The sequence below is a fragment of the Diadema antillarum genome, unplaced genomic scaffold (genome assembly GCF_040938485.1).
Source record: "Diadema antillarum isolate AM-2024a unplaced genomic scaffold, OU_Dant_1.0 scf00000133, whole genome shotgun sequence".
NCBI classification, from domain to species: Eukaryota; Metazoa; Echinodermata; class Echinoidea; order Diadematoida; family Diadematidae; genus Diadema; species Diadema antillarum.
The window spans coordinates 1694136-1718701 of NW_027271022.1; the positions used below are offsets into that span (position 1 = coordinate 1694136).

The 24566-nt window shown below is 40.2% G+C and overlaps 2 protein-coding genes across 2 annotated transcripts; one reads left to right on the plus strand and one right to left on the minus strand.

Annotated features, from left to right (window-relative positions):
* Positions 1 to 3355: 3355 nt before the first annotated feature.
* On the minus strand, positions 3356 to 14049 carry LOC139720799 (uncharacterized). Its single transcript, XM_071632138.1, has 9 exons — positions 13788 to 14049; positions 11560 to 11781; positions 10746 to 10838; positions 9836 to 9986; positions 8957 to 8987; positions 7770 to 7878; positions 6670 to 6772; positions 4932 to 5014; positions 3356 to 3703 (listed from the first exon to the last, which is right to left on the minus strand). Exons 1-9 carry the CDS (start codon positions 14047 to 14049, stop codon positions 3501 to 3503), a joined length of 1257 nt encoding a protein of 418 aa, XP_071488239.1. The 3' UTR covers positions 3356 to 3500.
* A 3978-nt stretch (positions 14050 to 18027) lies between these two features.
* LOC139720801 (uncharacterized) lies at positions 18028 to 24566 on the plus strand. The gene is made up of 4 exons (XM_071632139.1): positions 18028 to 18135; positions 19177 to 19275; positions 23133 to 23346; positions 23857 to 24566. Exons 1-4 carry the CDS (start codon positions 18028 to 18030, stop codon positions 24564 to 24566), a joined length of 1131 nt encoding a protein of 376 aa, XP_071488240.1.

Sequence of the window (24566 nt, forward strand, 5' to 3'; positions counted from 1 at the left end):
AAATGAGTAAATATTACTTTCTGTGATTTCAGGTTAGAAATGAAAGCTCATAATATTGATCACTTAAACGTCACTGATGAACGTGTGCGAGTCTTTGTCTTTGTATGTATGAGAGCTGTTTAATAACAGCATGTCAGTTAGAAAAGAATGTATGGAAGGAGGTTTACAATGCTGTAATAAAATGTTTTTTTTGTTCAGTTGTAAAGAGCAAGACTGGATGTCTAAAAGTGTCTATGTCATGTTAGTTTTTGGTGTGCGCTGTTATATGTTAATCTTTTGTCATGCCTCTGCCATAAAAGCCCGAATTCACGGAGGTGGTGCAATCGAAACCATGGTTTAAACCATGGACAAAGACCGTAGTTTTTTCGGGGGGGGGGGGGGGGGGGGCAAGTGTTGCATGGCCTATTTCGTTACGAAATCAGTCATTTTGTCGATTTTGTCGACGAAATGTTCATTTCATTACAAAATGTTGACATTACGTCGACGAAAAGATCATTTCATTAACGAAATGGTAATTTCGTCGACAAAATGACTGATTTTGTAGCGAAATAGGCCATATGACATTTGGCGCCCCATAAAATACTACGGTCTTTGTCCATGGTTCAAACCATGGTTTCAATTGTACCACCTTCATGAATTCGGGCCAAAGTGTCGCTGGAGGCATTATGTTTAAGTTGTCATACTTAAGTGTGTTTTTTAAATATTTATGTTCAGTATAGTTCCCGTCAGCATCTTCAGTATAGTTCCCGTCAGCATCTTCAACATTGTTTTTGTCTTACACGAATGTGGCTATCTCCCATTTGGAATGTAATCATACCTCCACCGAAGCCAACACTTGGATTACTATCACCACAACCACCACCACTAATACCAACACTACCACTGCTATAGTGTGCTGTAGTTCAATGAACATGGTTATAACAGAATTTTGTTACAATGAAGTAAAAGTTTAGGTCTGACAAATTGTTACAGATAAACATATATATCTTTATATACTTCAGATATTCGGCTATAACAAAATTTTGATACGACGAAAGAAAACTGCCAATCCTGTAAACTTTGTTATGATGCGAGTCGCGTGTATGATAGAATCATACTATATGTACCGTACTTCCACAACCTCCACCATCCGCAACACCAACACCACCGTCGCCACCACAAACACTACTAAAATGTACCACCACTACTTCAACCACAGAGTTTTCAGATAATATACCATTTATCTACCCCCTCCCATTATGTTTATTGCACTCCTGGCAGCAATGTTACGAGTAGAACACAACATTTTGAGGTCAATGTTAGGCATAGATATGTTGATTCAAGAATTTCATCAAATTTATTTACAAGTATTCTTCAATAGTAAATCATACCCTGTAATTGCTATGAATTACATATTCATATAAAATCAATGTATACATATTTACAGAGATTTCTTTCTTATTTGTTCAACCAACAATGTGTAAATGGCACCATGCAATCAAAAGAAGTAGAGAAGTTGTTCTGCCTGGGAAGGTGAAAAATCCTCTTTAGAGTGAAAGACAACATGAACTTAAGAGGGCGTCCTCCCCCTGGTTAGAGTGAATCATGCCAGAGTGAATCAGAGCGATCTAAACTGTACTAAGTGGCATGGTTTGGTGTGGTTTAGGGAGCAGTCAGTCTTGTGCTAGTGGAGCATGCCACTATAGGGTACCTCTGAGACACACTTCTCGTTCAAGCAAAATTGTGTACAAGTTTATGGGGCACTGATAATAAGAGGAAATGGGATACCATATTCTTTAAAGTCATACTTTTGTGAATAGTACAATATTAATACCCCATTTATACTTGGTAAAAAGGGGGTTCTGAAGCCTCCTATAGCAGCCTCAAGCAGCCTTTCAGCTCGGTATAAACAGACAGAATTCAGAAAAGGAGATCCGATCAGGTCAAGTTCTGAGCCCGCCTACAGGGGCTGGTTTCAGAGGCTGCTACAGCAGCCTTTGCTGCAGTATAAATGCTAGGGGGTTCGAGAAGCTGCTTGTTGGCCGACCCGGAGGTAATTGCTGAAGGTCATCGCCTGCTTACATAAACAACCCAGCCGTCTCGACCAATCCCCGCTGAAGAAAGCCTTTCAACTTGAACACTTTCATGCAAAAGCTCGCGCCAGGTATCAGAGGGAAGGAGCCAGTTGGGCCTGCTAGGGCCAGCTGCTAGGGCCTGCCTTTGCCGAGCAGTATACAACTTGTATAAAACAGACGAGAGGCTGCTTTTTCAGAGCGGGCTTTCGAACCTCCTCGAGGAGGCTCAGAAACCCACTAGCAGTATAAATGGGATATAAAAGTATCAGTGAAAAGGGTGCCAAGGACACTACTGGGCTGCATAAAACCAGAGAGAAAGAGCATTTATGACAATGGGAAAACTTTAAAGCATGAAAATTGTTACAAACAAGACTTAATTTGACATTATTTTGTGCATGGTCACTTCACTTGCAGTCTCATGCCTATGCATGCATTGTACGTCCAAAATATGGATGATTTCATATTTCAAAATCAGATCATATTATAGTAAACTCTATTTCTGCTAATGTTTAAGCTCTTCATACACTACACACACAAAAATATCCCAAGAATTCTGGGATCTTGAATACAGCATGGAACACTCTAACATTCAATCCATATAAATATCTGGCATATATAGTAGTCTGTCTGAAAAAAAAACCAACAACACACACACACCCACAAATACTAAATTAAAATCATAGCAATTTATAGCCAAAAATCTCCCTCAGTTGATTATTTCAGAATGGCAAATATTCACTCCATACAAAATTTATGAATCAAATATTGCAAATACACTTGATAATGAAAGCATGCAATGAATCACAATTTACAAAAGTGGACGGCATATACACTGTAGTCACAGAAATTGAGAAGACATGTTGGTAAAATGTGCAAACTTCATAACTAGACCACAATATATAGATGATGACTGGCGGGGGAGGGAACATACTGAATGGTACTCTCAAACCCTGAGGGTGGAACGTTTGGTACATGTTCCCGATAACAAAAGTCATCATCTGTTATACTATTTGGGTTAGTCAAATATGTCAAATACGTCAACGTCAACCACCCAGCACAACGCGGTTAACGCCTTCGATCGCTCGCGCAGAGCCAAATTTACTGTGAGCGCGCGGTCCTAGACCTTCTGTCATTTGTTACGTGAAAATGTTTTCCCATGGGAGAACATTCACAAGAATGTTCGCTCATGGGCGAACATAAAACAACGAATGTACCTCCGGCCATCACGTGACTGTGTTTAGCCAATCACTAACCGGTATTTGACTAACCCATTTAATAAATTATGTGTTCACACATAAAGAATCTATCCAGTAGAAGTTCTTCCAGACAGAGACGAATTAAGTGTCCCACATGCATGCACGTAGTGCATGTTAATGTCACTGGGAATTTGGGCACAGCTGTCAGCGACTCATGTGTAACAGTCCCACATACTCAAATTCCTGTCGGCTACCGAGATGGGGAGAAGCTCTTTCTGAAGTCGTGTATGACGTGCCTCAGGTACATGTACCAGTAGTTGATGTCGCCGCGGGTCTGTGCGCAGTAGTTGCTGCGGCTGTTGTTGTAGCAGTAGACCGTGGAGACGAGGACGGCGATGAAGACAGTGACCAGGAAGAAGATGAGCATCAGGAGGCAGGTCATGACCCAGTCGTCTATCATGTGACAAGCAGGGTCAAAGGTCATGAAAGATCATTGTAATTCATAACACATGCCAGAGTGCAGATATGCTCACGTTTATGTTGACCTTAATGGATGGAGTAAGGTAGGAGGAACAGAATGGCAAAAGTTATCAATGGAATCTTTGAATTTTCAGTTTTCACTATCCTGATTGTTTTGACTTGATCTAATACAACAATGCATATGTGACCCGCTACAACAAAAGCATCCTAAAGTCGCTGATGGGTGAGCTGAGCATGGCCTAGAAAAAAATGCTATTTTCAGGCCTTTCCTTGGATCATTTAGCTTCGAAATTTCGGCAGATGATAGAAGATACATTAGACTACAAAATTATGTTAAAAACAGAAATCCGAACGTTTTGACAGATTGTGGTGATCTGACTTCAAACTTGATTTTCTCAGCTCACCTGTCAGCGACTTTAGGATCCTTTTGTTGTAGCGGGTCACATATATTCATCTGTGCAAGCCAATTTGACAGCTATGACATCATACAAGAACAGTGTTTTTTCTCATCACTCACAGATTTTCCATTCTTTTTAGGTGAAGCTTTAAATAATCTCTTCTAAGTACTTCATAGCTTCATTTATTGAAGATATATAGACATTGGTAGTTTTATTAATTGTAAGATCATGATGCTCTTAGATTCTTGAAACTGGAAACATTGTTAAACAGCACCCACATTAATCAAGCTCCTTACTAGGACCTAAACAGTAGGTCAAATGGAATGACGTGGACTGTGTCTATCCCCAAAGGGCGGTTGAATGTATAGACATTACGTACAGTACATTTAGAAGTACAGTAAAAGCTTGTTACAACTACTGTAGGTCGCATAAAGTGAGATACCAATAAGTTATCAACCTTGGAGGTCCCACTCCTAATATATACATTTATATTTCCTCCCCCCATATACACCACAGCAATCAACATTAGAAGGAAATTTCATTGGTCTCAAGCAACTCCTTATGACAGGAATTCTGTGTACTGTAAAAGCAGATATTTTCATGTGAGTAATTTTTCATGTCTGGCTAGGTAAGATGTGTTTTAAATTCAGTGGAATAATGACATCAAGTACTGAAACATATGGCAAGCAAATATCTTTATATGCTTTTACTTTTGCGCTAGTTTCTGGTTGCGCAAAATGTGCAAAAATTTCAACACCTTAAAAATGTCCACTTTTACAAGTATCAGAAAACTTTTGGCTCACCACGCTCCTCTGCTGGGGTCGGTTCCAGCTCCCCTTGGTGAGTTGCTTGTTCTTGTGACGGGGTATCTTCCCCACCATTTCGTCTGAAAGGACCACAAACAAAAAGATACATATGATAATAAAAGTCATGCTGCCAGTGGCGTATCTAGGGGGGGGCAAGGGGGGCACGTGCCCCGGGCGCCACTCCTTGGGGGCGCAAAAAACGGAAAAAAAAGCGAAGAAAAGAAGAAAAAAAAACGAAGAAGAAGAAGAAGAAGAAGAAAAGAAAAAAGAAGAAGAAGAAGAAGAAAAAAAAACTCACCCGGAAGGGGGGGGGGGGGGGCAGAAAACCAAATCAAACAAGTTTATTGTGTTCACACAAGAATTCCATGTTCCGTAAGCTGAAATACAAAAACTTTCGGCGCGCTCGCTGCGCTCGCACGCCAAATATATATAAAAAAGAAGGTAAGAACAAAACTTGATGATGACGCGGACAAAATGACAATGTCTATTGTGTTCACACATGTCATTTAATATTTAGCAGGCAAAATGCTTCACTGAGCAGCGGCTGCAATTTTGTTCTGAAGCGATCGCCAATTGGATCAAAAGGCGCCAACGGTTTCGAACATACGGGGGGGGGGGGGGGGGGGGGGCGCAAAAAAACCCAAATCAAACAAGATAAGAACAAAACGCAATGATGACGCGGAAATATACAAATTTCGGCTCACTCGCTCGTTCTAATTTAGAGTATTTTTTCAAGTCCTCAGTTTGGTGGTATAAATCGTTATCTATAAGGCCGTCACTATATCTTGATTAGAATTGTAAGATTTAATAAGCAAAAAATGCAAGAATTCCATGTTTTGTAAGCTGAAATACAAAAATTTTCGGCTCGCTCGCTGCGCTCGCTCACCAAAATTTATCAAAATTCGCTACATTCAAATCACCCTCAAAAGACCCATTTTAAGTGCTTGAAAAAAGCATAATCATGTAGACTTTGTTTAAAGTCCCTACCGGGATGGGGTTGGGGTTGAACACTTTTTTCAGAAATAGGGGCGCAATTTTCACGCTTGCCCCGGGCGCCGTTTCCCCTAGATACGCCACTGATTGCTGCCAAACTCTTCACATCAAAACAGAAAAATTGTCACTAGCACACACTTAAAACATAATATTGAGAAAGTAATAACTTTCCAACCTGTGCTGATTTCAGTTGACTTTACTTTTTTTATTATCTTATGGAAAATTATATTCTCAAACACATTTCTATAACTGTCCAAAAGTGTTCTTATATTCTGAATTATTTTAACGCTAAATGTAGTTTAGCAGTACACAAAATTTCCACAAATTTCCAGACCAGGAAAATATGTAACAGTGCATCAAAAAACAAAAAAGTCGCACGCACTGATTTTGTGTGAGGACTCAAAATAGGTGAAATGGGTCAACTATAAAGTCAATCTTGAGTTTCTCATATTTTTCTGAAAGAGCAAGTCTTCTTCCATTTCTCCTAAAGTTTGGGATCATATAAAAAATGAAAAATTGCATTTTTCAGTTTTTCCATCGAACACTTTTTTGACAACAGTATGATCAGGTGTGTCTGGAAGTCTCCTTTTCATTTTAAAAAAAAAAACCCTACACACTCTTCACTTTCAACTCTTATAACTTTTGAAAGGATAATGCTACTGCTTCATGTATATGAAAATGTCTAGTCTTTATACAATAATCACATTCCATGTTGACAGCACTTAACAAGGTTTCATCTCACCTATGCCTGAGTTCCATGACTCTTTGTCCATCCCCCAGGCCACTGTCATCAGATCTCTCAGCCTTCAAGGCCTCTTCTTCTTTCTCAAACTTTTCCATGGCATCTGATGTTTTATGGGGGAAGAAGGGAAAGAGAAGAGAAAAATACATTTTTGAATGCAAGCATCACCTGGTAATCATTGGAAAAGAAGGCTTGCATGATTCCTTCCCGTGTAGAGGTTTTAATACCCAGGGGAATGAAAAACAAATCATGTGAATGGAGTGAATGCAGCAAACTGACTATAACACATCAGTAAAAGTTTGAGGAAAATCTGACCATCCAATCAAAAGTTAGAAATTTTTGTTCAGTTGTCCTACTGTGATATCATGCAGTGTTGTCATCTTCTTCATCTAGAGATGGCAGAATTTAAACTATAAAATATTCATACAGGTTTTTCTGCCTCCTGATTATAATGGCAGCTTACAATAATATATAATTACCTTGAGGGAGAGAGCGGTCTACACAAAGCCCCACTTACGTACATCTTTGCTTGTGTGTGGATGCACACCATTGAAGAGTTTGTTTGCAAAAACCAATAAGTCCATATTTGCTAAATGGAGATATTTGCGATTAAAGGTCAAGAAAAGTAAAGAGAATAATAAGAAAAATTTTGCTTCTTTTGACCATAACTTTAAAAATGAACCTTTATATGTAGGGACCGATATATCATTTAAAAGGTATTATTTTGTATTTTATGACATAGACAGTACTTCAAAATCTTCAAAAATGGACTTATTGGTTTTTGCGAACAAACTCCTCATATTTAAGTTTGGAGTAGCAACAGGAGAATACAAAATTTGGCAAAAAAAACCCAAAAGCTGTCAACATGTGATTGCAGATTTTCTAAAAGCTTTAAATCTATGATTATTTATGTTTGTTGGGATCCAATTTGCACAAATCATAATCTACACTGGTATTGCAGTTGATATTGATGTTGAAATTGAAAAATGGAAGAAAAAAAATTGATACGTAACTTCACTCTAAAATACTCTGTTACTTTAATAACAATCAAACATGGGAGGTACACAATCCCTCAACATTTATTTTTTTTCTTCTCCTACCTGAGTAAAGCTTCTTTCCCACATCTGCATAGATGACTGTGAAGAGATCGAGTGCTGCCACGGTAACGGGATGATCCTCCCCCAACTCGGCTTGGTACATCTTGGTAGCCTGTATTAAGGTAAAGGGGAGAGAGGAGACAGGAGAGAATGAGTGGGCAAAGAACAGACACACAGACAGACAAATAGACATGCATACAGACAGATAGGCAGATATATGAATGGATACAGAGATAGGGACAGACAAATAGATACAATTACAATGTAGATAGATAAAGAGATAGATAAGACAGACGGATAGATACAATTACAATGTAGATAGATAAAGAGATCTAGATGAAATAGACGGATAGATAAAATGAAGACAGCCAAAGACAGACAGACACACAAACAGAAAGAGATAAACATACAGACAGCAAAATGGACAGATTGATACAAGAAAAAGACAGACATAAATACATACATACAGAGAGGTAGATACACTGTATATCTAATAAAATAGAGATAGAGAGAAGAAACGGTGTACGATAGGTTGATATGAGAATAACACTGAAAGTATGTGTTTGTGAACCAAAAAAGGCTTTAACCCCCAAAAGCATTACAGTCTGTAATCAAACTAAATCCAACAACAACAAAAAAAGTGATAATGGATTTGATGAAGGTATTGTAAATTCATGCTACTACCATTGATAGTGTCCAAACATAAAATTCCTCCTGGGGCATAGACATTTCTTAAAGTGCTAAAAAAAGAAATATTAGGTCCAGAGTACATGAAATGACTTAAACCCGTTGAGGACGATTCCCAAGTATACTCAGGCAAGTGTCTATGGGAAATGTGTGTTGTGTAGCGAAATCAGTCCATCCTCAACGGGTTAAAGAAGAGAGTGAAAATGCATTTGTGTTTGAATGCACATGACTGAAGGACAAACTACTCTTACCTCACAACAAATGAACAACTAATGAAAAATATAGCCTCCAATAATAACCAAAATGAGTAGAAAGGTAAGGTAGGGAGTTGCATCTTTCTTACCTCCAATACCACTACTTTATGAGTATCTCATTTAGCCAATGCGGTTCTTGGTTGCAAATTCAAGCATTCAAGAAATTGGCTTAAAAGTTCAAACTTTGGAAACTGTCGTACTTGTGAAATATATGGAATATTCATACAGTATATCTTGACCAAGACTCACCTTGCCACAGTACTCCAATGCCAGTTGTAACCTGAAAAAAAAATGACAAGAGAGGAAAAATGATAACAGCATACATCATTTTTATACTGTAAAATTTGAAATATTCGCAGCACAACATTTCCGCAAGTTGGAGCAGACAGCCTTTTTCGTAGTATGATTTTTTTTTTCAAATTAGAATCTATGGCCTTTTTTGTGGCAAAATATTTTTGCGAATTGCTACTGACATTCAACATTGTAGGCCAGTTGAGACAAGAACTTTTCCATGCATTTTAATTTTGTGACACTTGGCTCCACACACACACAAATTTCTGGTTTTGAATTATGCTCAAACAAATCAGTCACGACAATCTTTGATGCGAGTTTGGGTGTATGCATTTGTATTGTGTGTCTGTCTGTATGTAATCTACACATAGTGTATACAAATGTAGTTGTGTGTTTGCCCAAGCATTATGTGCCGGGAGTGAAATATGATATTCATGTTTAGGTGAATATGATATTTGGAAAAACACGGCATTGAATACTAAAGGGAGAAAGCATGCATACCAAAAATTTGAAAGAATACCGGAGTGGGACTTAGCTTAAATTTGTGATTGTCATGTTATCACCAATTTCAGACACTAGAATTTTGTATACGGTACTGATCGATGTTTGACGATTATCTTACACCTTGAAAGAAAACACACAAAAACAATAATAATTGAAGATACATGTATATCTGTTTGCAGCTTGTCCAATCTTGAATTTTAGTGAAACAAGTGTCTTGTGATTTCCTGATAATAAATAAAATTGTAATGAAATTTCATATAAACTAGCAGGCTTTGATTCAAGGAATGCATGGCTCCACCTCTACAAAGTTCACAAATAAAAAGATTTACTCACTTCCCTTCTTTGAGGCACAGCCTGGCCAGGTTCTCGAATTCTTGACCCTTCTTGGCATCAGGTGAAAGGTCATCTTTGCTAGGCTCCTCCACAGGCTCTTCATCAGATCCTTTGCTTTCTCCTTCACCATCCTCATTGACTTCCTCGTCATCTGACTGTGAGACTGTTATCATAATCAGAAAGGCTAAAGATGTTAACATCCATGCTTTTAGAATCATATAAATAGGTTTATAATCAGCTGGTTTAACCCAATGAAGGCTAGTCCTGAGTATACTTGGACAGGTGTCTATGGAAAATGTGTGTTGTAGCAAAATGAGCTTATCCTTAACTGGTTATGATAAAGTAATTTTTTTTTTCCAATGGAAATAATCTCCAATGCTAAAAAGGCCTCAAACAACTTGACATACATTTGGAATTAATACACTGGTTAAGTTCCACATAACTTCTTTTCAAGGTGAATACATGTAGCTCCAATGATAAAGGGGTCTCAAAGAATGTAAATTTTATGCACTAGAGACTATGTGATTGCTCTCATAATTACCTTGTTTGGAGTCATCATCAGTGTTCTACCACAAGACATCTTGTGACAAGGGTGGGAATAGCTCAACAATTAAAATGGCCCAAGCTGACTGTCATAGTTAGCTAGCCCACAATGTTAATGCAGTACACTGATTATATTGGTTGAATCATTGATTAACTTTATTGTCTACAATGGAAATTCTTGATGCATTGGATATCAAAATTGCAACAAAAATACATGAAATTTCGTCAAGTACACACAATGAGCTCACTACAGGGTTTGTGGGCACATTGAAGACTATACAAAGACCGAGTCAATGTGATAATCAAGTCATATGCAACGAAAAAAAAAAGAGAAAATAATAATCAAATACGTATGAGTCCTATATACCTTTCTCAGCTGGTTTCTGCACATTCACGATGTCAATGAGCGCTGTCTCGTAGTACATCTTCTCTGCCTGAATGAAGTAAACTGCCTTCTCATCTGATTGAAAAAAAGTCCATCAAGGAAATACCTCTGCTTGTAAAGGTGAGGATTGAAATACCTCATAATTGAGCATGATCGCATTTGGACTTCTAGAATAAGTTTGAAAAATGTCAGCATCTTCTTTTCCTCACAGGCAAGACCAACAATTATGTTTGTTATTTATCAAATTCTAATCTATCTCTTACATCTTGTAAGAATGTATGATTCTTGATGGTTCTTGCTGACATGTACAACAAAAGCCTTTCAAATAATGCCTGGAAATAATTCATCCCATGAATAAGGGAATAATACTACCATCCCTCCAGAAGATTCATTATGTTGTTGGTACAGTGCTAGGAAGACAATGAATAACAAACAATGCGTCACTGCATGTGACATGGAAATAAAGCACACTTTACAAAACCCACCAAAAGTTACCATCTTGTCTCATGTAGAATTGAATGATGAAAGTATCTTAAAGAAGAAGAAGAAGACAGAAGAAGAAGAAGAAGAAGAAGAAGAAGAAGAAGAAGAAGAAGAAGAAGAAGAAAAGAAGAAGAAGAAGAAGAAGAAGAAGAAGAAGAAGAAGAAGAGGGAACACAGGGCCTAAGCATGAGCAACAATAACCTTGAAGGGTTTGTTTGCCCTATTTGTGCTAGGGACTTTGGACAGTGTGCACAATGACATGGAGTTTTCGGTGTCAATTGCCACTCGAAGCCCACAAAGAAATAAAGGATACATTCCTTCTTGTCGAAGTAAATGTCAGCTATGCTGTGAAGACACTGCGGGAGGCTGTGAAATGTGTTACTCTCCGACAGGCCTGTGATGGCGCCCAGCAGACACTTGAGGGCGCCCTCTGTCTGACCCTCTATCTTCAGTTTGACACCTTCCTCGTAGAGCTTGGACCGCTCCAATCGCGAGAGAGCGTTGAGGTTGGAGTTTAGCAAACTCTGCAGCGCACCTGTGTTGAGGACATCACATGGATTGTATGCCATGAGGCAGTTATCAAGATGAACAATTCAACTGGAGTTTGGTTCACATTTCTTACAACTTTTAAAAATGTCATGATGGTTTATTAGCTGTAATATAGGCACAGCTGCTCTCTTTGTGTTTTACTTTCTTTATACAATGATATCACATGATGTTGATTATTGAAACTGTTTCTTTGATTCTATGAAGTACGGTATACTATAAATGTGACCCGCGACAACGGTTTCAGGCAAAAGTCGCAAGAGCAAATTCCCTCCTAGGCGGGGTACAAAGATTTTGACCATTATTTTTGTCGATTTAGGTTTTTTGCAGAAATCGAATCTTTGATATGTTTTCTACATCTACACCAAATTTCATAGCATAAGACTAAGTTTTTCCTATCGAAAATGGAATTTTAAGCACCCTATGTTGGATCGCACCCGTCAGTTTCGAGCTTCTTTCGAACGCCGCGCCAATATCCTCAGCGTTGCTACGGCGCAGGGTCTCGCATGCAATTGGCTGGTGCGTCGCATACATTTACATAATTCGGCTTTCGGAGACACCAGTTGCAGCATTTGGGGAATGCTTTGTCCACGCGTGCACGCTCCATTGTTCTTGCTATAGTGGTTTATACGCTTGCTCTGTAGTGCGTGCTCTTCGTTTGGCTTTCTATCCGAACTATTCTACCGCAATGTTCGACAACGGAAGTGAAACAAAAATCATGTAGCATGACATAATCATGTGAAAAGAAAACTAAATATTCTCAAATTTGTCTACTTGTACATGCAGTAAAAATTATGACAGTAGACTGACTCAATGGAAGGTAGATGAGAGGAAAGGAGCCGTCACATGTAACCAATCATATTCACATACTACACGTCAAGATCGCACCAAAGTAACGAGTCATGTTTGTTTGTTTGTTTGTTTGTTTGTTTTAATTTAATTAGCACCACCGAACAAAGCAACATATGCATGTCTTGTAAAAGCAAAACAAACAGGAAGCGTGACCCTCACCAGCACTAGCAATTTTCTGCCTTAAAAAGGCACCACAATGAAAACGCGATTTGTAAATGTGTGGATTTGTCACCGCTCCTGTTACATGCACACGGCAGTGGCATGTGGATGCCATTGCGTAATGCGTGCACCATACACATGAACATTGTACATGTACACCATACGTGCAATTATCGTATTCGCCATCTTGAAAGACGTAATGGTAAACAAACCCGAGCGAAATGCATTGTTTTTCGGCTCCATACGCTGAGCTCCGAGGAAGGTGCCCGGGAAATTTGACTCTCTCAGTGAGCCAATCAGAAGGCGATGTGGTTGCTAGAGGCGGAGCTTAACATCGATTGGCACCATCGTACGGATGGGTGATTCTCCCCTCGCATCGCCGCCCGGACATTGTCTTTGAGAAAGAGGTGAATCTTCAAAGCCTGTTTTCTCGCAATTTTGTCAGGCTATCAACTTAAAAAGTGCATTTTATTTCTCTTTCTATGCCCACTTACGGTGCCGAAGAATACAAGTGTTTTATATCAATGCAAAGCTTAGGAAATGGGCAATGAGATTCAGTGAAAAAATGAATTTTCAAAATTCCAGACTTTTGCCTGAAACCGTTGTCGCCGGTCACAAATGAAGGTCCAATGCACTGTGGTGTAACATGTATGTCAAATGGCTGAGATTATCTAAATATAAGGAAAACAAGGTGGTCCTATAAAAGGTATAGGTCCCATCTTTTTTAAGATCTCTTTGCTTGTTACTTAATATCTCAGCCATTTCAAAACCAGTTTTTACCAAATAAACATACTGTATAATTCCTCTAAAGATCATGCTTGGTCATACAGGTTTCTAACTATTAAAAAAAAAAAATCATCATCCAAAAAACGCTGGAAACCTGAAGCCCCTTGGATCTCGACCGAAACTATACCATCCCTTATTAAGCCCCATCTCAACCAAAACCATCGATCCCTTTAATGTTTGGAAATAGAGATCTATCACCTTCTTTATCATCTTTAGTCTCATCCCCAGTCTCTTCTTTCTCCTTTCCAGTTGGTGGATTTCCTTCTGCCCCATCACCACTCCCTGCAATGTCTTCTGGTTCTCCCTTTGTTATTCCTCCTTCTGATCCTTCTGTCCATCCCTCCCCATCTTCTCTCTCTCCATTTGCATCGCTGGTTTTGTCTGACAGAGTGGCATCTCCGCCAGGGCCCGAGGAAACTGCAGTCGTGTCGGCTTTGACCGGAGTTGTTGACTTCTCCATCACTAAAGTTGACCTGAACAAAACGAGTTGACAGTCTATTTAAATGGGACATGTTAATTGTTATACAATGTAGGCTACTGATACAGGTTCTAGACTATAGTGATGGATTTGATTATGGACGTCAATTACTTCTTCTTCTTCTTGGTGGCAGTCTGCTTCCTCCAGGCTTCAACCAGGAAGATTTTTGCAAATTTGGTAAAGGATAGGGTGCATGTGCCAATAATTTACATGGTGTGAGTAATAATCGCCTTGAAACAAACTGGCACTGCACTGCTGCGCTTCATCAGCAGGAGACAAAAGGCACTGACAGAGGAGGTCCCCACAACATTGTCTGGGAGGGCATTCCAAGACCTAACCTGTAACCGTTCTATCTAGGAAAGAATAAGTTTTGGTGTTGTTGAGTCAGGGTTGTGGGATGAGGCAACCATTCACACCTCTGGTCCATCTGGAATCTGGATCATGGTCTGGTGGATTTGATGATTGTTGAAAGTCTCACAGTTTAAATGGTACACAACTACTGGTAGGGCCTAACGTGTTACACTAGCGAGAGTGGATCGATCTTCTTCGTTATAATACTAAATAGAAGTTGCAGTAGGCCTATGCATGGTTACGCGGATACGCCTACATGTCAGTTCGGGAAACCCACTCACAAGGGGGGCCCCTCCTTATAAGTAACCCGTCCCCCTTATAAGTAACCCCGTCCCCCTTATAAGTAACCCCCGGGGCACCCCTTATAAGGAGTCTCCACGCTGTTTGCAATGCAACGCGAAAATGAAAGGACTGCGGCAATTCGCTTGATTATGTCCATAAAGCTTCACAAGTTTCCTAGTTACTCACGAAATTTGAGCAAAATCGGTTTGAGGCATCATATCTAAAATCATGGATTTAAATGCGATGTCAAACGACCCATGCGAATGCTGAAATGCCAGCGATTACTGGCGCGAGTGTCGCCAGGCGCGGCGGCGCGGCAATGCTTGAGTGCAGACGTGGCGACTGAGTACGAGAGAGTCTCCGTACTCAGTCGCCACGTCTGCACTCAAGCATTGCCGCGCCGCCGCGCCTGGCGACACTCACGCCAGTAATCGCTCGCATTTCAGCATTCGCATGGGTCGTTGGACATCGCATTTAAATCCATGATTTTAGATATGATGCCTCAAACCGATTTTGCTCAAATTTCGTGAGTAACTGGGAAACTTGTGAAGCTTTATGGACATAATCAAGCGAATTGCCGCAGTCCTTTCATTTTCGCGTTGCATTGCAAAAAAGCGTGGAGACTCCTTATAAGGGGTGCCCCGGGGGTTACTTATAAGGGGGACGGGGTTACTTATAAGGGGGACGGGTTACTTATAAGGAGAGGCCCCCCTTGTGAGTGGGTTTCCCGAACTGATGTACAAGACATGCATGCTGAATGCCTGCCCTAGCTTATTTAATTGTTTAGACCCCGCGCTGCCCTAGATTCCGAGTCCTCTCTCCATAATTACCCTTTTCACTTTAAATAGATCTAACAACATTTTACAATTAGAATAGGCCCTACTTTCTAGACCTTACGGGCTTATTTCTCTACCACTCTGACAAAGTCACAAACTGTTATAGTGTTAAAAGCTACAGAAATCCTTGCATGTGATTGACTGACAGCAAATATTCAACAAAGTTGTTGGAAAATGCTTCATGAAATCCCACCCCTGGTAGAGGTCTATCGGCCTATCAGACCTAAACGTTATTTAGGCGCCTTTACAAGTTCAAGTTACTGTTTTGAATAGCAGCTACATGTAGTGCAGTGCGTGAGTGCCAGTGCAGTGGCGGCTTGATAGGCCGTTAACGTAATATAACAGCTCTCAGTCCGCTGCGCTGCCCCGCCGCAGGGGGCAGAAACGGACGGTGTTCGTCGCTGGCGCGCGGCGGGCCTCGACCAACTGCTGCTGTGCTGCTGAGCTGCTGCAGTGCCAGTGTCAGCCGTATCAAAACTTCCTAAGATAAGTAAGAATTGTGGGCAGCATAATCACGTTTTCTAGTCTACTTACTTGCGTACACGGACTAGAAATGGATCTAGATCTACATAGAGAGGAATAAGTGAAAAGGTATGACGCACGTTCATGAAGCGAATGTCGATTCTACTTACCACCGATTTTGGCGTCTGTCATTACTGTGGAAACTGATTATGACCTTTGACCCAAGCCAGCCAATCGAAAAGGGAGAATCCCCTGCATCCTCATGCTTTGGCTTGATTAGCTTTGGCCTTTGCGCTTGAAACGTCCAACCGTGTTACTGTTAGTTTGTCCAACAACGGCAATAAAAAGGGTAAGTATAATCTGGTATCATGTCTCCTTTGCTTTCACAGGAGAGGCTGGCTGGGTAGGCTCGAGCAGCCGTCGTAGTAGGTATTCTTTGACTGCTGCTGCATGCAAAGTGCAGCAAACGACACAGTCACAGAAGGTCGACAGAGAAGGTCGAGGGATCAGGGAGAGCGTGCCAGCTAGGCAGGCTGGCCAGCCGGCTGGCTGTTGGCTCCGGCTGGCTGGCTGCTGGAGCTGAGTGCTGGACGGAGCTGAGCTAGTAGTAGTGGCATGCCCTAGCATCCGAGTGTGTGTTGGTTACGTAGCATACCTAGCAAAACCCAAAAGTCAGAAGCTCTGTACCCAGTCATAAGATACGTTTAGGGTAATCCTGGTTTTATAGGGGGCTAAGTTATTTTTTAGGCTTCCATCTAGATCAGTGCACCTCGGATCCACTGAAAATGGAAAATAAGATTAGAAAAAAGAATAAAAAAATCAGTGAGAAAACAATGTATCAATAAATTTAACGTTAGGTGGCTTGTAAATTTTAGGGTAAACTATACCTTAGGGTTAGAGTTTAGGGTTAGGTACGTTGTGCTGAAGTTAGAAGCCTAACTAAAATAATTCAACCTTCTAAAACCCAGGATAGCATACGATAATTGTCGCGATGTTGGGGATATGCATGGTTATATATTATGTGCTCCCACTGTGGCACTGTGTGGAAAAAGTAATTTTACCCATGATGCATTCAGCTGGGATCCACTCATGAATGCACTCCCTAGCCAGCCCAGGAATCTAGTTCCTCTATAGTTTTCAAACATCTTTTGAACCTTGCTTAGCCTCACAATAATCTTAGATAATTTGTCATGCCACGCTGCATGCCCATTCGTAGCTTAGTTCTAGTCAGAACAATATCAATACTCACGGCTACATACAGGGCCCAGCACATATCTAGAAATCTTGCTTGATTAGTATGGGAAATAAAGGGAAAATGTGAAACTAGTCTACTGCATACAAGTTAAAGAGTATCTTCCAAGTTGTAGAACCCTTGATAGAGGACCCTGATTTGAATCCCAGCACCTATTTGTATAGACATTGGTGAAGATTGATGAGTACTGTGCTGGCAAAACTTACTGGTGTAAATGTAAGATTTTGTCCAAGAATGTATACACCATGGCAGGCCAAACTACAATGTACAATGTAGGTCAGATTTGAATTGGGACCACCCTTTTGAAAGTCCAAAATCTTGTCCATCATAGCACGATGTGCCCTCTGCATGTTATATGAATAGAATACATGTAAGAAATCAAAGTAAATAATGAATTAGAGCCCTGCAGCAAATCTATAGTCTACAATGTACACAGACATTGGAAACGTCCCTGATTATTTTGAAGAAAATCTGTTGAATTGCATTTGTCACCCTTTATTGTTCTCGCAAAGTTTTATTATGATCGTTTACCACTCTTGGGAAAGCAATGGATTATGAATAATGAATAATTATGTCTGATGTCAATGGTAATTTCCGCTCAATATTGGCAGGAGTTCCATAAAATTGTATGCACTTTATACTTTTACTATTTTAGTAGTATAAACAGTACAGTAGTCTGAGAATCTTACAGTGTGCAAAGTTTTCAAAGTACATTGTACCAGGTATTCATAAGTTTCAGTGGTGTTTCCCCTGAATTTGCAGAAAAGTAAAGGAAACATGGACACGTGGCAGCCGATAGCACGGGTCTACCTCCCACTAACAGCAGGCTCTATAGATGGGACTGATACCAGACCACATGACCGAGCTGTGGAGAGAGCTATGAAGGTAAGTTGACCAGTCTATCTCTTAGATGGTAACAAACGGGGCATGCAATCTTCATGTGCTGGCTGCCTGCATCTTTGCTCTATAATTCATGAGTGCTCGTAGTGTACAAGGTTTTAACGTTTAGAAAGGAATGTGCCTCATATGTGGTCAATGTCATAGCGAAACATGATATGAATTTTAAAGTTCTCAAGTACCGATAATGGTAATAACATTTATACTTGGGTGACCCGCACCTCACCATAGTTAATGTTTATGCATATTTGAATCACATTTCGTCACTGAAATTCTATGAGATCCCATTTACCTGCTGGAAAAATGCTGAAGATTCCAATGGAACCACAAGTTTACTGTTCAATACCGGAAATTTGCAGCTATCATCCTCAAACGTGAACGATGCGAAAAAGTTGCGCGCTAAGGAAAAAGGGGCCCGCAACTTTCCACCCGCGCTCCCAATTAAAGCACGTAAAAGACGTGTGCAGGTGATCATGATGCTCCCATAGACAAGCACGTAAAAGATGCGTGCGGGTGACCGTGATGATAACACGTAGGCCTATTCCTAATATAAATTTTAAATTTTCGAGAAAAACTGCTCATTTTTCACGTACCACACTTTGCTTGTTTGTGGTAACCCTGCCAAGTTTCAAGTTTTTCAAGGGATACTGAACACAGTCCCGCGCATAATTTTGTGTTCAGTGCGCTTATAACAATTTTAAGCCGGGTGGCGGTATTCGGGCCCCTGGCGAGGTGCGGGCACCTCACTATACTGGTTATATTCAGTTGTCATTAAGACCATTTTTAATCGTGATGCGAATGTATTACCATCATGCTGATAATTATGACGAATGTTATTATAATTACCTTGTAGGATAATAATGATAGTATGATGATGGTGATAGATAGTCTTGACAATGTTGCTATTAAATATCATTTGCTAATAGTTAATTCAATCATAATCATTATCCTTGCGATAATTGCCATCATTATTTTCATTGCCTTTGATAATTGTTACTTTGAAAATTTTTGTTGTTATATTTCCAACAGGCAAATTACTTTCCAAACACATCACTGGAATCTGACCCTTCCCTCACTCTATTTGTGGCCAGACTTAACCCAGAAACCACTGAGAAAACACTGAAGAAGGTAAGTAAGGCCTATTCAACTTATCACAAAGCCTGTGCATTAACCCATTTAGGATACCGTGGCTGATTTTGCTATGTCAACACACATTTCCCATAGACACTTGCTCGAGTATTTGGGATTCATCCTCAATGAGTTAATATTAATCTATCTAAAGTTATACAAATGACTGCAGCCAAGGTGTAAAGATTTTCATTGTTTGACAGACCTCTTTGTGGGTTAGAATCAAAATTGCTGTATGGCAGCCACCAAGATGACATCTTGGTTGAATTCAATGAATACCTTCCACAGAAAACACAACCCCACTTCTTTTTCAAAATGCATTTAGTGATTTGCTATCAGAATAGACTTGTGCCATCATGTTGTCCTCGGACTGTGTACTGCTATTCATAGTATCGTGGAACGAGAGGCCATCCCTTCAAATTATTTGCCACCCATTGTTGTTTGAACATATGCAGCAACTGTTTCAGCAAAAGAGTCATCCAGTCATGGAACAGTTTGCCCTCATCACTTGTGACATCCACTAGTATAGATTCTTTCAAACACGGTTTAGACACGTTCTGGTCAGACAAACGTTTTGAAATTGTCTGACATCCATGCTCACGCTTGATATAGACTGTTACTTGTGCTACCAAGCGCTGACAACCGAGAGACTTGACAGGACCTACCTACACTCCCGTACAGATGATGATGATGATGATGATCAAAGTTTAATAGCTGAATAGATGCCAGGTGCACTTCTTCTCTTCAGCGACAGGACTGTGTATAGTTTATAATACATAGTAAACTAGGGAAGCACTCTGAAAGCGCAGACCTCCACTAAGCAGCTAATTTCCACCACTGATTGTGCTCTTCCATAGAAATTAGTGACTTCAACCCATACCTATGCATGCTGAAAATCGCCCGATTTCCCAATGCAGTATAGAAGCCTTTTGTTACGTCATCAGCTTCAAGCTGCATGGGGCGCCTTGCTCTAGCAGAAACTAAAGCTCACACTTTAGTGCACATCTATATGCAGACCTAAAAAGATATGCAGCTTGAACTCCCAAGTTCATTGTCCCTTCCTGAAAAGTATCAAAAATCCTTCATAAAATCCATAAAAATTACGGATTAGTACCAAAATCTAATAATCTGTTTCTTGTGTCATTTCCAACCTTTCCTGTAAGTTACATCCAAATCCATTCACAACCTTTGAGTTATTTTGCACACAGGCAAACAAAAGAACCAACAAAGAATCAAAAAATCGATGAAAGCATAAACTCCTCCCTTGGTGGAGGTAAGTACGCATTACCTACTTAAAGAGAGACAAATTAGGGCAGCTGGCAATGTCTGGCATCATGGGCAAAGTCTTTTACTCATGATCGATCTCTGTGGGAATTTGAAGTGACCACATAAAGCTTTAAAGGACATGGATGACTATGACCAGCTTGGGAACCTTGTTTTAACTGCTTGGGACTACTGAAATCTCCTTGTGATATTGGATATAGTTTTGTCGTTATATCAGGGATAAAAATATGAAAGGAATGAGGCTTGCAAAATTATTGTGTTGTATTGGCTACGCTAGTATGCTCAACCTCTATATAGCAAGGCTATGTTGTAAGTCTGTCATTACTTTAGGAACTTCTCCATGCACAACATCATTAGATTTTTGTTGAGCCCACCGGAGTTGAGGGGAGACTAAGGGGGATCGCCTGCGGCGTCTGTCCGTCCGTCGTCCGTCCGTCCATCAGTCGTCTGTCCGTAACGCTACAAAAACTTCAATAACTCTTTACTCTGGGCTTCAATTGCAATCAAACTTCGAGGGAAGAGGGGTCATACAAAGTTTCACATTTTATCATTTATGAAGGTCACCTCAAGGTCAAAGCTCACAGGCAGGGGTCAATGAACTTTTAGAGCCCAATGTTAAAGTACAAGTTCACCTTCAGAGACATGTGGGTTGAGTAAATGCAGCAATATTAGTAGAACACATTAATGAGAGTTTGAGGAAAATCGGACAATCCATTCCAAAGTTATGAATTTTTGAAGTTTCTGCTCAGTCACGGCTGGATGAGAAGACTACTATAGCTTGTGATGTCATATGAGTACAACTATATAAAGAAAGTATAAAGAAAATTCAAGATATTCTCACTTTTCTTACATAATAAAAGAACACTCGACTTCTCTCTTTCAGAAGTCAGGGGGAATAATAATAATTATTACCCCTAACATAAGTCAGTAACAAGTCAAGGAAATGTGCACTTTATTCAAAAAGTCAAGTTTTGTGAAATTCTCTTTTTATTCTCCTTATATTGTTGTACGCATGTGACATCATACACTGTAGTAGTCTTCTCATCCAGCAGTGATTGTACAGATATTTTAAAACTTCATAACTTTTGAACGGATTGTTGGATTTTCCCCAAACTTTCACTGATGTGTTCTACTAACATTGTTGCCATCACTCAATCCACATGTATATGAAGGTGAACTTGTCCTTTAAGTTTTTATGGCGCGTTTATATTATGGGTCTTTACTTTAGATCCATTTCTCCATTCGTGACTAAACTTAGGTGGTAGATGTCCCTTGGGGAGTGGATGGTCACCACAAGGTCAAAGGTCACAAGCAGAGGTCAACAAACTTTTAGAGCCCAATGTTAAGTTTTTATGGCGCGTTTCTATTATGGGTCATAACTTTTGATGCATAACTCCATTTGTGACTAAACTTGGGTGGTAGATGTCCCTTGGGGAGTGGATGGTCACCACAAGGTCAAAGGTAACAAGCAGGGCTCAACAAACTTTTAGAGCCCAATGTTAAGTTTTTATGGTGCGTTTCTATTATGGGTCATAACTTTTGATCCATAACTCCATTTGTGACTAAACTTGGGTGGTAGATGTCCCTTCACCACAAGGTCAAAGGTCACAAACAGGGGTCAACGAACTTTTAGAGCCCAATGTTAGGTTTTTATGGCACGTTTCTATTATGGGTCATAACTTTTGATCCATAACTCCATTTGTGACTAAACTTAAATGGTAGATGTCCCTTGGGGAATGGATGGTCACTACAAGGTCAGTGGTCACAAACATGGGTCAACAAACTTTTAGAGCCCAATGTTAAGTTTTTATGGCGCATATCTATTATGGGTCATAACTTTTGATCCATAGGTCCGTCTGTGACTAAACTTGGATGATAGATGTCCCTTGGGGAGTGGCTGATCACCACAAGGTCAAAGGTCACAAGCAGGGGTCAACAAACTTTTAGAGCCCAATGTTAAGTTTTTATGGCGCGTTTCGATTATGGGTCATAACTTTGGATCCATAGGTCAGTTTGTGACCAAACTTGGTTGGTAGATGTCCCTTGGGGAGTGGATGGTCACCACAAGGTCAAAGGTCACAGGAAGGAGTCAATGAACTTTAAGGGCTCAATGTTAAGTTTTTATGGCACATTTTTTTTTTTTTGCCATAAATTTTTCCCCTTTTATATCTCTTTTTATCTGTTATATCTCTTTTTTTATCTGTTATATGCCATTCGTGAACAATTTCTTATAAGCGAATGGGTGAGACACATTATGGCACTTGCCTTGTTTTTTTTAATAATAATAATAATATATGGAACTTAAAAGGTGCCAAATCCATCTAATAATAAAAATGCTCAAGGCACAACCATGTGCAAGATAATAATTACATTACAGAAACATGAGAGAAAGAAGGAAAGAAAGAAGACTTTTTTGAAGACTTTTTTATTGTTTTGAGAGAATCGAGATGTACTAGAAAAGATGTAGTGTACCATTGTGCATAGAACTCTTTGCAACTGTTTGTGATTTTGGCAGTAAATAGCTGAAAACAGCACTTGTGCATTCACACTCTATGTGTCTGCTTCCTTCCCAGACTTTCTCCAAGTACGGCGAGGTGCGATCCGTCAAGGTCGTGCGCGACCTGGTGACGGGCTTCTCCCGGCAGTACGGCTTCGTCGAGTTCGAGGACGAGAGGTCGGCACGTCGGGCACGCCAGGAAGCAGACCAAAGCGTCATTGAGGAGCACATCGTCTTTGTAGACTGGGAGTGTCAGAGAACACTGCCGGGTTGGATCCCAAGACGATTAGGTCAGAAGAAAAATGTCTTGCTTGATGATAATCGACTACCTAATTGCACTCAAAGTCAATCCTGCTTTCTTATCAGTCTTGCAGCTTGGGTCAAATATGTTCAAGTTTATGAATAGATGATATAAAAAAGATAATACATATCATAATAAATCAAATACATAAAATAATATGTATCATAATAAATCAAATACATGAAATAATACGTATCATAATAAATCAAATACATGTATGTTCAAGTTTATAAATAAATGATACCGGTACTCTATGAATGGCAAGCAGTATTTTCACATAATTTCAACCCAAGTGTCTGCTATTGTTTTGTTTTCTGAACATATTTTTGACCAAAGAATTACAGTTTGACCCCCCGCCCCCCCCCCCCTATATTTGTCCCTGTGTGTGTGTGAGAAAAAAATGATGATTTGTTTGTTCACTTGTTTGTTTGCATGTCTCTGGATGTATATGTACAAATATTATTTTATACCTGTGTTCTCTTATTCTCTATGGTGACAGGTGGCGGGCTTGGTGGCAAGAAAGAATCGGGACAGCTGAGATTCGGCGGAAGGGACAGACCGTTCAGGAAACCAATATGCCTACCAGCCAGGCAGGATGATGGGAACCAGGAGCGGGACAACAGGGACAGGGATAGGGACAAATATGGGGATGGAGACAGGGACCGGGACAGAGACAGGGACAGAGACAGTTATAGGGACAGAAATAGAGATAGGGATCGGGACAGAGATAGGGACAGGAACAGAGATGGGAGGAGAGATAGGGACAAGTATAGGGACCGAGACAGGGAATGGGACAGTGACAGGGGTAGGAACAGGGATAGTTATAGGGAAAGAGACAGAGACAGGGACAGGGACAGGGACAGGGACAGGGTCAGGGTCAGGGACAGGGACAGGGACAGAGACAGGTATAGGGACAGGGAACAAGGTGGGGAGCGGGAAAAAGATAATGGAGGCAGTGACAAAGAACGGTTTAGAGACAGGGACAATGATCGCTCCAGGGACAGAGATAGAGACAGAGATAGGTATAGGGACAGAGAGAGGGACCAGGACCGGGACCGGGACAGAAATAGGGACAGATATGAATATAAACATAGAGCAGCAACAGATGATGGTGAAGAAAGGGATGGTGATGCCTGGGACAGACGGAGAACTATTAAAGAGGAGAGAGACGTTAATGAAATCCTTGAGGAGGAGCCCACTCTTGTTTGA

Bases quoted from the DNA above. Each gene is read 5' to 3' on its own strand.
- LOC139720799 (XM_071632138.1), bottom strand. From the start codon at position 14,049: ATGGAGAAGTCAACAACTCCGGTCAAAGCCGACACGACTGCAGTTTCC. The intron at 6,773-7,769 runs GTAGGAGAAGAA...ATAAAACATCAG, and splicing joins GGGAAAGAAGCTTTACTCAG to ATGCCATGGAAAAGTTTGAG. The intron at 3,704-4,931 runs GTGAGCCAAAAG...GTCACATGATAG, and splicing joins GACCCCAGCAGAGGAGCGTG to ACGACTGGGTCATGACCTGC.
- LOC139720801 (XM_071632139.1), top strand. From the start codon at position 18,028: ATGGACACGTGGCAGCCGATAGCACGGGTCTACCTCCCACTAACAGCA. The intron at 19,276-23,132 runs GTAAGTAAGGCC...CTTCCTTCCCAG, and splicing joins CTGAGAAAACACTGAAGAAG to ACTTTCTCCAAGTACGGCGA. The intron at 23,347-23,856 runs GTCAGAAGAAAA...CTATGGTGACAG, and splicing joins TTGGATCCCAAGACGATTAG to GTGGCGGGCTTGGTGGCAAG.